The sequence below is a fragment of the Malassezia vespertilionis genome, chromosome 6 (genome assembly GCF_029542925.1).
Source record: "Malassezia vespertilionis chromosome 6, complete sequence".
Classification (NCBI taxonomy): domain Eukaryota; kingdom Fungi; phylum Basidiomycota; class Malasseziomycetes; order Malasseziales; family Malasseziaceae; genus Malassezia; species Malassezia vespertilionis.
The window spans coordinates 507,793-522,945 of record NC_079252.1 but is presented as its reverse complement, the minus strand read 5'-3'; the positions used below and the strand labels follow the sequence as shown (position 1 = coordinate 522,945).

Genomic DNA, 15,153 nt, shown 5'->3' with positions numbered 1-15,153 from the left:
AGGGCGAGCGATAGGTATAAGGAAGCGACACTTTGATCAGGCTGCACTGTCGTGCTTTGTATTAGGTTGTATCGATCGACCAAAAACCTGCTCCAAGCGCAACAATCGGCACACCCTTTTGATTTTCGAAGTTCCGCGCGGAGACGTTGGGAAAACGTGATTTGCTAAGAATTTCTATAGAGGTGTGTACCGCACGGTGCCGGGGTATCAGGCTTCGTCGGGGTGAGCGAGCGAAAAGTAGAGCACATAGATGTCGGCAATGCAGATGAGAAAAAACACTGCCCATGAAAGGAGCATAGCAACAATACCGTTCTGAAAGCGGTGGTAGTAGACGCTGCCCGCAGCCTCACAGTCGCCTTGGCTGCCGTAGCCAAGGAACGCGTAGAAACGGTGCGCCGCTGCGTAGCATTGGCGCCATCGCGAAGGCGGTGTCGGTGCTGGTGCCGGTGCCGGTGCCGCGTCCGAAGTCAAGTTCGTCGTGCCGTAGTTTTGCGTCTCTGACGGCTGCTGCATATCTGGCGAACGAGGCACATCATCAACTACCTCGCGCACCATGCGTTTGCGCGAGCAAGTAAGCACAATTAAAGGAAAGCTCACAAACGGCAGCGCCATGGAGAGTGCGACTTGCGACGCCACCAGCATCTTGTCCAAGCCTGTGCGCCCGGTAACAGTCGCGACTACCATGGAGGGCACTACGGCAATAGCGCGGGTAAGAAGACGCCGCATGAACGGAGACATCTTCCAGTGGATAAAACCTTCAGAGATGAGCTGCCCGGCGAGCGTGACAGTAATGCTAGACGACTGCCCGGCAGCAAGCAGTGCAATGGCAAACAGGATTGCCGGCCCTTTGCCGACATTATCCCTTAGCAAGTTGAACGCTTGGAAAAGGTCCGCAACCACCTCTTTGTCCCCGTTCGCATTGTTCCCGTAGTAGAACCCAGCCGAGGCCACAATCAAAATCGCACTGTTGATCGTGATGGCAAAGAGAACGAGACATATGGCGATGTCCCACGATGCATGCTGCACATGCAGTTGAATCGAACGCAGTGAAGCAGGTTTGCGTGGCGGGAGCTGGTCTACTTGAATGCTGTGCGGCACTTGGGTTTGCGTCGCGACGAGTCGCGAGCGAAACTCGTACCAAAACCCTCTCCAGCCGGTGACGTGCTTCTTGGACAACGGCGCTTCGACGCTTGCATCGTCGCCCGAATCCTCCTGCTCGTACCCTTCCAGTCGGTCAATCGTGGCGAAGTGGGAGCCAAGAACCAGCGAGTGCGGCATGATGGTCGCGCCCAAAATCGAGATCGAGACATACAGACCCTTGGAGCTCACCACGACAGGAGAAGGAATATACCCGTGGAACACGTCGCCCCAGTTTGGGTCCACACGCACAAGAAGCACAATAAAGCACGTCAGCACAATAATCACCAGCACGCCAATCAGCGTCTCAAAAATGCGCACACTCATGCTGGGGCGGTAGAGAAGTAGAATTAAGAAAACGTCGGCGGTGGTGACCAGCACGCCACCCCACAAAGGAAGTTTAGGGAAAAGCATATTGAGCGCAATAGCACTACCAATCAGCTCGGCTAGCTCGGTAGCAACAATCGCAGCCTCGTTGATAATGTACAGCGGCACAAGAAGCGCCCAGAACCGAAATCGCATTTTCGGCGTACAAAAATCTGGCGGCGGGTCCGAACCGACCGGAAGCCCAAGCACCAAGCGCCGCGTCTGGGTGGCCAAATCATACCCCGTCACGGTACCGAGTCGCGCACAGAGCACTTGCAGTAGAATTGCAAACAGACCGGAAAGTAGCACGGTGAACAAGAGCTTGTATCCAAATCGCGAGCCCGCCTCCATATCCGTCGCCCAATTTCCGGGATCGAAGTATGCAACGGATGCAATAATGCCAGGTCCTACAAAGGACAGGTGGCGCAGTCCAGTCGTAAGTGCGACCTTCCACCAGGGTGCATCATCATTTTTCCTCCCCAGTAGCAACATCTGCTCGTCGTCGCACGCTGTGGTAGATATTCCAAGAGGCTGAGGTGTATCCTGGTTATCGTGCTGTGCCAAGGATGTTGCACCCAACGGGGCCATTATGATCCAATGACCGCGTTTTGTTCCTTGCGCAAGGCGAAATTGGAGCGTAATCCACCGCGCTGCGACCCCTCCCAGCCCCGTCGCCGCCCGAATTGCCACGTGGCTTTTTGGTTGCGTTCGCACGCCGCCGCTTTTCTTCGCATGCTTCTGGGTGCTGCGCGTGGTATGCGCATTCCAGCACACGGCGTGCGTGCCTTGAGCACGAGTGCAGCACGCGCACAGGCGCCAAGGCCGCCAAGGATGGTACCTGTGTCGCATGTGCGCGCAGGAACGCAGACGCCAAAGGATCCACTCGACGTTGCGCGCCGCTTCCCTGACCACCCCTTGATGCGATTTTTCCAGCGCGTCCCGGTGGAAATTGCGCGCGAGGGGACACAAGGCAAGCATGCGGATGAGCGCAAGACGATCATGCTCCCTGCTGCTGTCACTGAGAATGATCTCTCGCACGAATACTCGTCGCGCTCATGGCTCGCGTCGGAGTTGCGCCGCAAAAGCAGTGCCGAACTGCATACGCTATGGTATATCCTTATAGTAGAGCGCAACAAGCTCGCAACGAGCTGGGAAGAACTGAAGCGCAATAATGCAGAGAACGCCGCGCGCATGCTCGGTGAGAGTCTGTCACACCGCCACCACCGCGTGCGCAAGTCGATGGCGCGCATCAAGTTTGTGCTGAATGAGCGCCGCATGGCACTGGTCGAGGCGCAGCACAATGCCCGCTCGGGGCCCGACACTGCGGCGTATGACGACGAAGATTTGTTCGAGTCAGAGGTACGCGCGGCCCCGCCGTAATAGCACTGTGCCACACACCCAGGCACACATCAACGTGTCCGCTATAGGTGCGATAGACGCGATAGGCGCTATACCATCCCCTCCAGAGTATGCTGCCACAGATGTAATCACGTGATGCATTGCGCACGGCCGCCTTTCGGGAGCCGCATGGCGGTCCGGCAGTACCTTTGTGGCCAACGCGTGTCCGGACACGAGGCCTACGATGTTGGAGGGTGTTTTAGCATCCGTGCTAAACCGTTTCTTGGCGGCCTATGTTGACGGCCTCAATACGAGCCAACTCAATGTCGGGATCTGGAGTGGCGACGTGACGCTGAAAAACCTGAAACTGAAGCGTACCGCCCTGGAAAAGGTGAATTTGCCGATTGACGTGCGCGAAGGGTATTTGGGCCAACTCACACTTTCAATCCCATGGTCGAACCTTAAAGGCAAGCCGGTGCGCGTGCTAGTTAAGAACGTCTCGCTCCTTGCCAGTCCCCGCGATGCCAGTGGCGTGGTCGATCCGGAAGCAGAGGAAGCGCGCGCGCAGGAACTCAAGCAAGAGCGGCTTGCCCAGGACGAGATGCTTAGCAGCGGTATGCCCGTCAAGAACGATTCGGACCTGGAAAAAGCCGAATCATTCATCAGCTCCCTAGTGACCAAGATTGTGGACAATGTGCAGGTCACGGTACAAAATATTCATATCCGGTACGAAGACGATACTGCGAATCCCGGTTCTCCATTTGCCGTGGGCGTCACGCTCGCCGAGCTCAGTGCAGTTTCCACCGACGAGCACTGGGTGCCTGCGTTTGTGCACAACAGCGCGTACGGTATCCACAAACTCGCTAAACTCGACTCGCTTTCCGTCTACTGGGACACAGACACCCAGTTCCTGGAGACTAGCAACGCAGAAGAGCTCCAGCTTAAGCTGAACGAGATGATCCCAACCAAAGACACGCAGCCGCCGCACCAGTACGTCTTGGAACCCGTCAGTGGTGCTGGGAAATTGGTGATCCGCAACCACGCGACCAAAGACGTGCCGGCGATGGATGCACAGCTGTCTTTCGAGCAGATTGGATTTACCCTGGACGATGCGCAGTACTGTGACATGCTCTACCTCGGCGACCTCTTCCACTTTTACAGCCGCCGCGCTCGCTACCTCAGCATGCATCCTGCCGACGCCGACCTTGATGCAAACAAACCACGCGCCTTGTTCAAGTTTGCCATCCGCGCGGTGCTTACCGAAGTGCACGAGCGCCACCGTATCTGGACGTGGGACTTTTTCAAGAAGCGGCGCGACGAGCGCAAAAACTATATCAAGGCATTTATCGCGTCGCAGAAACACGCCTTGCCCGTCGGCGCCCATGCATCGCCCCTGGCATCCACAGAGCTGGAGCACTTGGAGCGTGGGCTGGACTATAGAGATATCCGCCGGTACCGCTCCCTCGCACGCCGCCAGCTGCGCGAGCAGGCGCCGCCTGCGCCCGACCCGGCCGAGGAAAAAGGCGCGCCTGCGCCGTCCCAGCCCTCGGGCGGGTGGTTTGGCTGGCTCTGGGGCGCCCCGGACCAGAGCAAAGGCGAGGAGCACCCCACACTCAACACCGAGCAGCGCAAAGAGCTGTACGACGCGATCGAATGGGACGAGGACACTGGCACTTCTCGTTTTTCCAAGCTGGACAACCTGCCAAAAGAAGCAGTAAAGGCCCATGTCACTGCACGACTCGACCGCGGCTTTTTCAACATCAAGGACCATGCGCGCGAGAGCAAGATTATTTCGCTCGCCTTTGACACGCTTCAGGGCGAGATGAGCCAGCGCCCTGATAATCTCGACGTATCGTGCTCCCTCGGCGCGCTGCGCGTCTTGGACGGCACTTCTCACGACACCAAATTTCCCCAGATTGTGCATGTCAAAGGCGACGACGATGACGGGCGTACGGACGCAACCGAGATGGAAAAGATTAGCGACCCAGAAAACCCCCTCTTGTACATCCTTTTTGAACACAACCCGCTGGATGGGCGTGCAGACAATGCGCTGACCTTGACGATGCGTTCGCTCGAAGTGGTGTACCATCGCAGCTACGTTGAGTCCATCATCCGTTTCTTTTCTCCCCCGGAACGCGAGATGGAGTTGCTCGGGGCGTTGATCGATGCTGCGAGCGAGACTTTGGAAGGCATCCGAAAAGAGACGAGGATAGGCCTTGAAAACGTCCTTGAGACGCACAAGACGATCGATGTCTCGCTCGACGTCAAGGCCCCCATCATTGTGATACCCGAAGACGTCACGTCGCGCGATAGTCTAATGCTCGTCCTCGACGCCGGGCACATTGCCATGCGCTCGCTCCTTGCCGATCCCGAGACCATGGACGCCATCCGTGCGAAACACAACCGGCCGTACTCGGAACAAGACTACCGGCAGCTGGAAGACATGATGTACGATCGGTACTTTATCAAGCTCGAAGCGGCTCAGCTCGTGCTTGGGCGTGGCTACGAGGCAAACATGAAGAGCATCCAGCAGGACACGCCGCGGATGGACAGGCACCTCTTGGAGCGCATCAACCTCTCCTTTACCCTGCAAATTTCCATTGTACCCAGCGCGCCGACACTCACAAAGTGCAAGCTCAGCGGCAACTTGCCGAGCCTCAACGTGCACTTTTCCGACGCCAAGTACAGGACGCTGATGCGCATCATCGACGCTTCCATTCCCCGCCTGGACAAAGCGGTGCAGCGCACGCCCACAGACATGCTTCTCGCCCAGCCGCGGCGTGTGCACGAAGAAGACGACGACGATGTGCTCGACGACGAGAGCGATACCAGCACGCACAGCTCCGACAACGAGCAGTACGCCACCAGCGTATCGGATGTGCGCCGCGCCTTGCAGAAGACGTTTGAGTTCGAGCTTGTGGTAGGATGCGTCCAAGGCACGGTCAGCAAGTCTGGCGCGCCTGCGCAGTCTGACACGCTGCTAGTACAAGCCGTGTTCCGCAACTTTAGGCTGGGTGTGCATGTGTATCCTTCTGAGCTGCAAGTCAGCGTCAACCTCGGCTCGCTTGATCTGGTAGACAAAATCGTCGACCAAGCGCCGCAGTTTTGCCACATGATCACCTCGCGTCCATTCGCCTCGCTGGACAAGACGAGCGATGCGGAGACGGATGCGGATGACCACGACCTTGTCACGGTCCAGTACACAAACGTATCGCCAGACTCGCCCAATTTTATGGATAAGTACGACGGGGTGGACAGCTGCGTACTCGTCGATCTGCACACGATCAGCCTCATGCTGACGCGCAAAACGGTCTTGACGGTGTACGACTGGATCATGATGACGTTTGTGAGTGGCGACGCCGAGCACGACAAGGCGCCCGAGCCTGCTGCGCCCGCATTGGAAGCGCCCGCGGCGCCGACGCAGGTAAAGTTCCGAGTGAAGGTGAAACTGGACTCTGTGCAGCTCCGCTTAAACGACGACGGTGTGCTGCTTAGCACGCTCACGCTCTCCACCGCTGACATTGCGGTGCTCATGCGCGAGAGCGGAACGCGCGTTGCGATGCGCCTAGGCTCGCTCTCGCTTCGCGACGAGATCCAACGCCAGCGTGCGGATCCCGACTTTGCCAACTTGGTATCGATTGACGGCGGCGAGCTTGCCGACTTTGCCTTGGAGACCTTTACCAAATCCGATCCGCATTATCCGGGGTACGATACTTCGTTCTGGCTGCGGTGCGGTGCAGTGAAGGCTGTGTTTGCGAGCGATGCAATCAGCGACTTGCTGGCCTACTTTGCCAAGTTTGCCAAGATGAAGGCTGTGTACGATGCAGCGACTACTGCAGCTTCTGCACAAGCGTCGCAGTTCCAAGCGAGTCAAGGACGGACGCGCTACGATCTGCTTGTCAAGAGTCCCATTCTGCTGGTGCCTTTGGACGTCGCGAAGCTCGATATGATTACGGCGCATTTGGGCGAGTTGTACTTGTATAACCAGTTTACCAAGGTGAAGTTGGGGTACCAGACGACGCTTGATGCGGGCCTTGGGCAGATCCAGCTGGTATCGCGCATCGTTACCGATGGGAATGCTCACGAGTTGCATATGCTGGAGGATGTACACCTCGGACTGCATCTGGAAGAGAATGAGGATGTAGGGGAGAATGGGGATGCTCGAAAGGGGGAGACAGTCGCGTCGAATGTGGAGTTGGACGTGGATGTCGAGAAGACAAAGGCATTGGTGGCGTCCAGGGCAGAGCCAACGGCAGCGTCAAGTACAGATGCCAAGGTGGATGCCACGGCGGATGCTCAGCCGGATTCCAAGGTGGATGCTCAGCCGGATGCCAAGGCGGATGCCCAGCTCGATGCTCACGCAGACTCCCAACCAGACGCCCACGCTGCCGACGCTGCCGACTCTCATTCAAGCACTCCTACCTCTCCCTCTTCACCACCCCAGCAGCATTTCAGTGCAACACTCTCCGATGTCAACGTAAAGCTCACGCACGGGCAATATACCATGCTCCTCGCTCTTGCTACCTCCATTTCCCGTGCATTCGCAAACCAAGACGCATTCTCTGCCGAAGAAATGCTCCCACCCCAAACCGAGCCACCCAAGCCAAGCGCGCCGCGCGCCTGCATTGTTGGCGGCCAATTCAGTGTCGACAACGTTGACGTGAACCTGTACGACACCAACGCAACAGACGAGGCGTCGCTAGCGTCGTGCCACCTATTCCGTTTCTCGCTACACGATATCTTGCTCAAGATGCACCAGCATCCCCAGCAAGGCACCGAGGCCGAGTTTACTCTCTCGACCTTCTCCGTTGTCGACACACGCCCCAGCCGCGAGACGCATTTCCGCGAGCTCATTCCCGCGATCTCGCACGATGGCAAGCAGCTCATGCTCAACTATACTGTATCGCTTGACAACCAAGCACTTGCGGTAATCACCCTCGACAGCCCCAAGTTCATCTTTTCTGTCGACCCCCTCTTTGCGCTCCTCCGCTTTTTTGCCGCGCCGAGCGAGGAGTTGCGCGAGCATGCGCCTGCACCGACGGCCACCACGCGAGCGCGCACCGTTCCTGCGCCGCCTTCGCCCACGCCGCAGGCGTCCGATCTTCCCGAGCAACGCACGCTCTTTTTCCGGATCAATGTTGTGGAGCCGCGCATCCTTCTTCTCTCTGCGCCCGAGCGCGCCGACTCGGAGGCGATTGTGCTGACCGTGCGCCAGCTTTTGCTCTCGCGCCAGACGGTGATGGCCCTCTCTGTGACCGAATTTGGTATTTTTGTGTGGCGGATGAATGCGCCCAAAGACAAGCAACGCCTGCTTAACAATACGGATTTGTCGCTTTCCGTGGATTCGCGCACGACGCCTGCAGGCCCTGTAATGAGCATCGATTTGGACGTGGATGCACTGCTCGTCCGTGTCACACGTTCGGATGTCCAGCTCATCACCTCGGTGATCAACACGGCGATTGCCATGTCTGTGCAGGAAAAAGACACGTTGCCCGGGAGCGACAACGTGATTCCCCAGCAGACTCTCTCTGGCACCATCAGCGACACGGACACGCCCGCCACTACGCACAAGACGTCGCAGCACGATTCCCATGGCAAGCTGTTTGTCACGCGTGAAGAGCTGGCCGTGAGCGCAGGCGGCATCCAAATTATGGTCATCAGCGAAGCGCACATGCTGCCGCTTATCGATGCGCGTGTGCAGCCGTTCCGGGTGTCGATAGCGGACTGGTCTGCCGACCTGCGCGTCTACACGACGCTTCAAATGTACATCAACAACTACAACTTTGCGTCCAGCTACTGGGAGCCTCTGCTCGAGCCATGGGAAATGGAGCTGCGCTACGAGCGCTTCCTCTCTCCCTCCAGCATCTCGTTCGTCGTCTCCTCCGCGAAGCGCATGGAGGTGAATGTGAGTGCCACGTTTTTGGAGACGATGAACAACATGGTCCAGCTTCTCGACAAGGACCGCCGGCTGCGCGACGATATGCGGCACATGGCTCCTTTTCGGATCCGCAACGTGACGGGGTACAGACTCAGCGTGTGGGCCGAGCCAGGCAGCCAAGGAGGCGCGGCGCTGCGCAATGCGCAGCACATTGACAACGGCACGGAAATTCCGTGGGCGTTTGGCGACTGGAAATCGCTCCGTGAGAACCCCACCGAGGCGTCCTCGAACAAGCTCGCGGTGCATCTCGACGAGATGCCTTGGGAGCGCCTGCGCCACTTGCAAGTCGATCGCGAAGGCGAATTTGTTCTGGCCTTGCGCCCAAAGCTCGAGCGCGTGAGCCACCGGCTCTTGTGCGAAATCCGTTTGGAGAACAATGTGAAGATCATCACCTTCCGCTCGACATTCTCCCTGGTGAACCGGTGCCTGATTCCCATCCAGGTGGGCATCCTCGACGACCACGGCAGCGTCAAAGACACGCTTCTCCACGTGCCGCCGGGCGAGGATTCGTCGCTGCCGATCCTCGAGGCGTACTATTCCAAGATCCGTATCCGCCCAGCGCCCGGATTAGGATATGCGTGGTCGAGCGAGGCGGTCGGATGGCAGGAGCTCATGTATGCCTCGACGCACAAACTTGTCTGTGCTGCCGACGACACCAACGAAGCGCCTTTCCTCTTCCAGGGCTTTGCGGTGCGCGATGTCAAAAGCGCCTCGATGCGCAGCTATCCCCGCGTGGTGCTTTCGCTGCGCGCGCCTGTCGAGATCGAAAATCTGCTCCCGCACGACGTGCAGTACCGCCTCTTTGACAAGAACTTGAACCACAACTGGTCGAGTTTCCTGCGCCTCGGCGGCCTTTCTCCGGTGCATGTCGTCCAGCTGGACCACCTCCTGCTCCTCAGCATCGACGTGGACGACACGCCCTTTTCCCCGAGCGAGTTCGCTGTGATTGCGTCGGACAACCCCGACGATTTCCAAGTCGAGCACGTTTTGCCGCTGGTCGACAAGGCGAACAACAAGCTCGAGCTCCGCCTGCACTACTACACCTACCCCGACTCGGGCGGCGCGTTCAAGGTCCAGATCTACGCGCCGTACATCTTTCTGAACCAGAGCCAGATGCCCGTGCTCGTGCGCGAGCGCCTGTGGGCGTCGCACACCTCGCTCGTCGCGGGCCAAGCCACAGAGCGCGACGAGGATGCGCTGGCGGCGTGCAAGCCGCTGCTCCTGTCGCGCTTCCAGGAGCGCAAGAGCCGTTTCTTGGTGCGTGCGGGCGACTCGGCGTGGTCCAAGCCGCTCTCTTTCGACGTGATTGGCTCCGAAGTCGAGGTGAGCATCCAGTCGACCAACGCCGACCGCGAGGCGCATTTGGGCCTCGATGTCGGCGAGGGATTGGGCCACTTTAAGCTCTCCAAAGTCGTCAAGCTCACGCCGCGGTACATGATCCACAACCTCTTGCCCGAGAGCATCCGCCTGTGCGAGGTGGGCGGCGGCGACTACGTGACCATCGAGGCGTACAAGCTCCTTCCCCTCCACTGGCTCCACGTGAACTCGACCAAGCACGCGATGGTGGCATACGCGCGCAAAGCGAGCCCGTGGACCGCGCCGTTTAGCATCGACAATATCGGCACCGTTTTCCTGCGCGCCGCGCGCCCCGACGCGGCGCAGCACCTGATCCAGGTCGAGGCCCAGATGGCCGGTGCGGCCATCTTTGTGAAGATCAAGCCGTGCGACGGCCCGTGGCCTTTTGTGCTGCGCAACGAGACCAACTTTACCATCCACTTTGCGCAAACGGCCGCGCTGGGCGAGAGTACCCGGGGGCGCCGCGCGATCGAAAACGAGCAAGGCGCGCACGCCGAGCTCAAGCGCTACGAGCTCAAGCCGCGGAGCAAGATGAAGTACGCGTGGGACTACCCCGCGGACTCGGACAAGTTTATCCGCCTGGAGATCCACGGGCGCGAGCGCGTGGTGAATATTTTGGAGATTGGATCCTTGCTCCCGTTCCGCTTCCCGGTGGAAGGCAAAAGCAATGCTGTCGTCTCGCTCGATGTGCGCGCCGACGGCGAGTCCCAAACGCTCGTCATTTCCAACTACTCCGAGTCGGCGAGCCGCTTCAAGATTGCTTCGAGCACGACCAGGAGCGAGCTGCGCGATCCGCGCGACACGGGCTTTGAAGCCGTCGACGTCGACACGCGCATCCTCGCCTCGTACAAGATTATGCTCCAGGGCGTGGGCGTCAGCATCATCAGCGCCAAGGTCAGCGAGATTGCGTACCTGACCTTTGAAGGCCTCGAGCTGGTCTACTCCGAGTCGGAAGTGACGACGGCGGTGAATGTGATCTGCAAGTGGATCCAGATCGACAACCAAATGTACGAGAGCATCTTCCCAGTGGTCCTCTACCCCACGGTCATTCCAAAGGACGGCAAGGAGCTCGACGTGCACCCCGCGCTGGAAGCGAGTATCATCCGCTTGCGCGACGAAACGCACGGCGTACTGCACATCAAGTATGCCTCGGTCCTCCTCCAGGAGATGACGGCGGAGATGGACGAAAACTTCTTGTTTGCCGTGTACAATTTCTACCGTGCGTCCTCTGCGACGATGAAGCAAGCACTCCCGCCCACCATGTACATTGAATACGCCGACCGCCTTTGCGAACCCGACGACGCTTTGGCGCGCACCGACGAGGCGTACATCGAAATCCTCCACCTGCAGCCCATCGCGCTAAACCTCTCCTTTGTGTCGACGAACCGCGTGGATGTGGACGATACGGAGAGCTCACGCACCCTCTTTCTCTTCATCTTCAACGCGCTCATCATGACGCTCGGCAATGTCAACGACGCGCCGATCCGCCTCAACGCGCTGGTGATCGAGAACGTGCGCATGAGCATGACGGTACTGCAGCAGCGCGTCGCGTACCACTACGGCCAAGAGTTCCTCTTCCAGATCCACCGCGTGCTGGGCTCGGCGGACTTTTTGGGCAACCCCGTGGGCCTGTTCAACAATGTCAGCTCGGGCGTCGCAGACATCTTTTACGAGCCGTACTATGGGCTTGTGATGCACGGGAATAGAGAGCTTGGGTTCGGCATTGCGCGCGGCGCGAGCAACTTTGTGAAAAAAACAGTGTTTGGCGTGACAGACAGCGTGTCGAAGCTCACCGGCTCGATCAGCAAAGGCCTCACCGCCGTCACGATGGACCCCGAGTACCAGAACCGCTGGCGCATGTCGCACTTCCGCAACAAGCCACGGCACGCCCTTTATGGCATCGCCAGCGGCACCAATTCCTTGTTCACCAGCGTCGCCAGCGGCATCGAGGGTCTCGCACTCCGGCCCCTCGAGGGCGCAGAAGACGGCGGCACCGCTGGCTTTCTCCAAGGCATCGGGCGGGGCCTTGTCGGCGCGGTGACCAAGCCCGCTGCGGGCTTCTTTGACATGGCCAGCAGCATCACCGAAGGCATGCGAAATACCATGCTCGTCTTTGACCAGCACGATATCCACCGCATCCGACTCCCGCGCTTTATCCCGGGCGACAAGATCGTGCGGCTTTACTCGCCACGCGAGGCGCTTGGCCAGATGTGGCTTCGCCAACTGGACCAGTCGCGTCTCGCCCACGACCACTACGTTGCCCACGTCGATATCCCGGGGCCCCATGGCGGCTCCACCGTCATGATCAGCGAACACCGTGTGCTATTTATCCGCACGACCAAGCTCAAAGTACTGTGGGAGGTGCTATGGCCGGATCTATCTACCATTTCTCTCGAGCCAAATGGAATCTCCCTTGTCTTGCGCGGCGGTGTCATGGGACCGTTCTTGCCCATCGCCGAAGCGAGCACGCGCGTTTGGCTCTTTAAGCAAATCTCGGGCGTCGTGCAGCAGTACAATGCCGCCCACGTGTAGTCGTGAATGTCACGTGAGATAGATCACGGTTTAATGGAGGTGTGTTTTTGACTCGGCCGGCGCGGGATCGGCCAACCGCGGCCACACTCATCGCAAAGCGATTGGAGGAATCTGTGCCGCTTGTATACAGTGCAGGAAGCATGTCGGAGCCACAAAGCGGCAGCGGGCTGGGGTCCGCCTCCGCACTGGGCAGTGGCTTTCCACTAGGGCCCATCTTGGGCGGTACTGGGATGCGCCAGGGCGAGTCTAACCCGATGTACTACAACGTATGTATACGCGTGCCGCTCACCGCAGCAAAACACACATGCATTCTACGCGGGCCACCACGCGCAGCCAGGGACGCCCCCACAGCGCGGGCAGCCCGGAGATTCGGCGTACGTCAATGGACACCTCGTGCCCTACCTAAACCAGCACGCCAGTGGCGACGCGGGCGAACTCGGCGCCGGCGCGTCGCAGCTCGACGCCTTTTACATCCAGCAGTCCGCAAATTCGTTTGGGATGCCGCTCGATGTCGGCGATGTCGGCGCGTACGGCCACCCTGGCTCGGGGCTCCCTTTGCGCGGCGCCCCCAATATGCAAGGCTGGGCCGCTCCGTCGCGCCAGTCGCCGGCCGTCGCGCCGCAAGAGGGCACGCAAGAGGAGCAGGATATGCTGCACAGCCATGGATACGCGCCTGCCATGAGCGGCCGCGCGGTCCCGGGCGCGCTCTACGCGCGCCACGACGCACAGCGGCAGATGATGATGGAGCAGGACGCGGCGGCGCGTGCGGCGCGCGGTGCGCCGCTCCCCAAACGCCGCCGCACAAGTCCGGTGCCGTTTGGCGATAACAGCGCTGATTTCCTCTCGCGGTTCCGAGGCCAGGCGCAAGGCGCGCCCGGCGCTAGGCACATTGTCCGTCCGGGAATGCCGGGGCGGCGCGACATGGACGGGGGCGAGGGCCTCGCGGACCTGCTTCCCCATGCGGAGGAAGGTGCCTCGAGCGACTTTACCTGGATTCTTGGCCCCGAGGATGCGCAGCACCGCGCCGCGCAGCCGTTTGGGATTGCCGACGCTGCCGCGTACTATCGCCACGGCGCGATGGGCCATCCTGGCCACGGGATCCGCCTCGATATGCCGGGGATGCCTGTCGGCCACCACTCTATGGACCCGAGCAAAGGCATGGCGCCGCTTCGCTCGCATGCGCCCAATTCGGATGACGAGCCGCTGTATGTAAACGCAAAACAGTACCAGCGGATATTAAAACGCCGCGCTGCGCGTTCACGCATGGAAGAAAAGCGGCGCCAGCTATGGATGCTTGCTGTGAAGCAGCGCGAGGAGCAGAAGACGGGGGGCGCGACAGATATTAACGCCGAGTGGGTCTCGGGCATCCTCAGCCTCGACGAAGATGCAAAGAAGCCGTACCTGCACGAGTCTCGCCACAAACATGCAATGCGCCGCCCGCGTGGTCCGGGCGGCCGGTTCCTTACCACAGAGGAGATCAAGAAGCGCGACGAAACTGCCGCAAAGGAGGCCCTCGCAGACGCACCCAGCGGCGCCTCTCCAGCACCGACACAGTAACCCGCCATGCACCACGTGGCTTCCTGTAATTTTGTATGCTAGTGCTTCTGCCCGACGACCATGCCGTTTACCCCGGCGGCGCTTTGGGTGCTTGCGTGCCTCGTACTTGCCTATGTGCGCATCCACATGCGCCGGGGAGAGACGCCGCCGCCGCCGCCGCGCAATCCGATCGCGCTCCCGCCGGAAATTGCGCGCATGATCTTTGCGCACGCAGCGGCTGATCGCAGCGCGGAACGCGATGGGCTCTGGCGCATGCTTGTCCTATCGCACACTCACTTTCGGATCCTCGCGCCGATCGCATACCACACGATCCATGTACGGTCGAGCGCGGCGCTGCATGTACTGCGCACTACCCTCGTGCTTCGGCGGCCAAAGCTCGCGCGCTACGTTCGGTGCCTACGATTGGACGACTGCGATCCAAGTGCCGTCGGTATGGAGCAGGTGTTTTTATGCTTGTCGCGGCTCGCGAGTCTTTCCCTTGATGCGCGCGCATGCGTCGCGGTAGGCAAAATCAGGCGCATCAAGACTGGCGCACGGCCCACGGCGCTGCGTGTGCGGTTGGGCGACGCAGCGCCGCACCTGCTTGTAGATCTGCTAACGTCGCCACTGTTGCGGGACGTGCAAACACTGCAGATTTCGTGTATGCCGCACGCGGTGCTCGCGCTGGCGGATTGCCCATTGCAGTGCTTGAGGGCGGTAGAGATGACATTGCTCGCGCCAGTGGAGAGCGAGGGTGCGCTGGCTTTGCAGCGTGCCTTGGCACGGCTAGCCGAGCGCAAGGTTGCGGTTGGGATGGTAGCGCGCGATACGGGATGCGTTGGTACGATAGGATAATGATAGTGCGTGAGAATGACAGAATTTGGCTTGCACGTTGCTTGCGCCTAAGCCAAGCGCCGCGCGCAGGCAAGTACCATTTTCCATGAAGCGTC

The 15,153-nt window shown here is 59.7% G+C and overlaps 4 protein-coding genes across 4 annotated transcripts; 3 read left to right on the top strand and 1 right to left on the bottom strand.

Annotated features, from left to right (window-relative positions):
• Positions 1-207: 207 nt before the first annotated feature.
• On the bottom strand, positions 208-2,091 carry SMF1 (Manganese transporter smf1; the record flags this gene model as incomplete). Its single annotated transcript, XM_056207964.1, has 1 exon — positions 208-2,091. The coding sequence occupies one exon, from the start codon at positions 2,089-2,091 to the stop codon at positions 208-210; it is 1,884 nt and encodes a 627-aa protein (XP_056063939.1).
• Positions 2,092-2,235: 144 nt separating this feature from the next.
• VPS13 (Vacuolar protein sorting-associated protein 13) lies at positions 2,236-12,667 on the top strand (the record flags this gene model as incomplete). The annotated part of the gene is made up of 3 exons (XM_056207963.1): positions 2,236-2,862; positions 2,949-2,986; positions 3,046-12,667. The coding sequence occupies 3 exons, from the start codon at positions 2,236-2,238 to the stop codon at positions 12,665-12,667; spliced, it is 10,287 nt and encodes a 3,428-aa protein (XP_056063938.1).
• A 140-nt stretch (positions 12,668-12,807) lies between these two features.
• HAP2 (Transcriptional activator) lies at positions 12,808-14,224 on the top strand (the record flags this gene model as incomplete). The annotated part of the gene is made up of 2 exons (XM_056207962.1): positions 12,808-12,933; positions 12,962-14,224. 2 exons carry the CDS (start codon positions 12,808-12,810, stop codon positions 14,222-14,224), a joined length of 1,389 nt encoding a protein of 462 aa, XP_056063937.1.
• A 60-nt stretch (positions 14,225-14,284) lies between these two features.
• Positions 14,285-15,058, top strand: MVES1_003146 (uncharacterized protein; the record flags this gene model as incomplete). The annotated part of the gene is made up of 1 exon (XM_056207961.1): positions 14,285-15,058. One exon carries the CDS (start codon positions 14,285-14,287, stop codon positions 15,056-15,058), a length of 774 nt encoding a protein of 257 aa, XP_056063936.1.
• Positions 15,059-15,153: the final 95 nt, after the last annotated feature.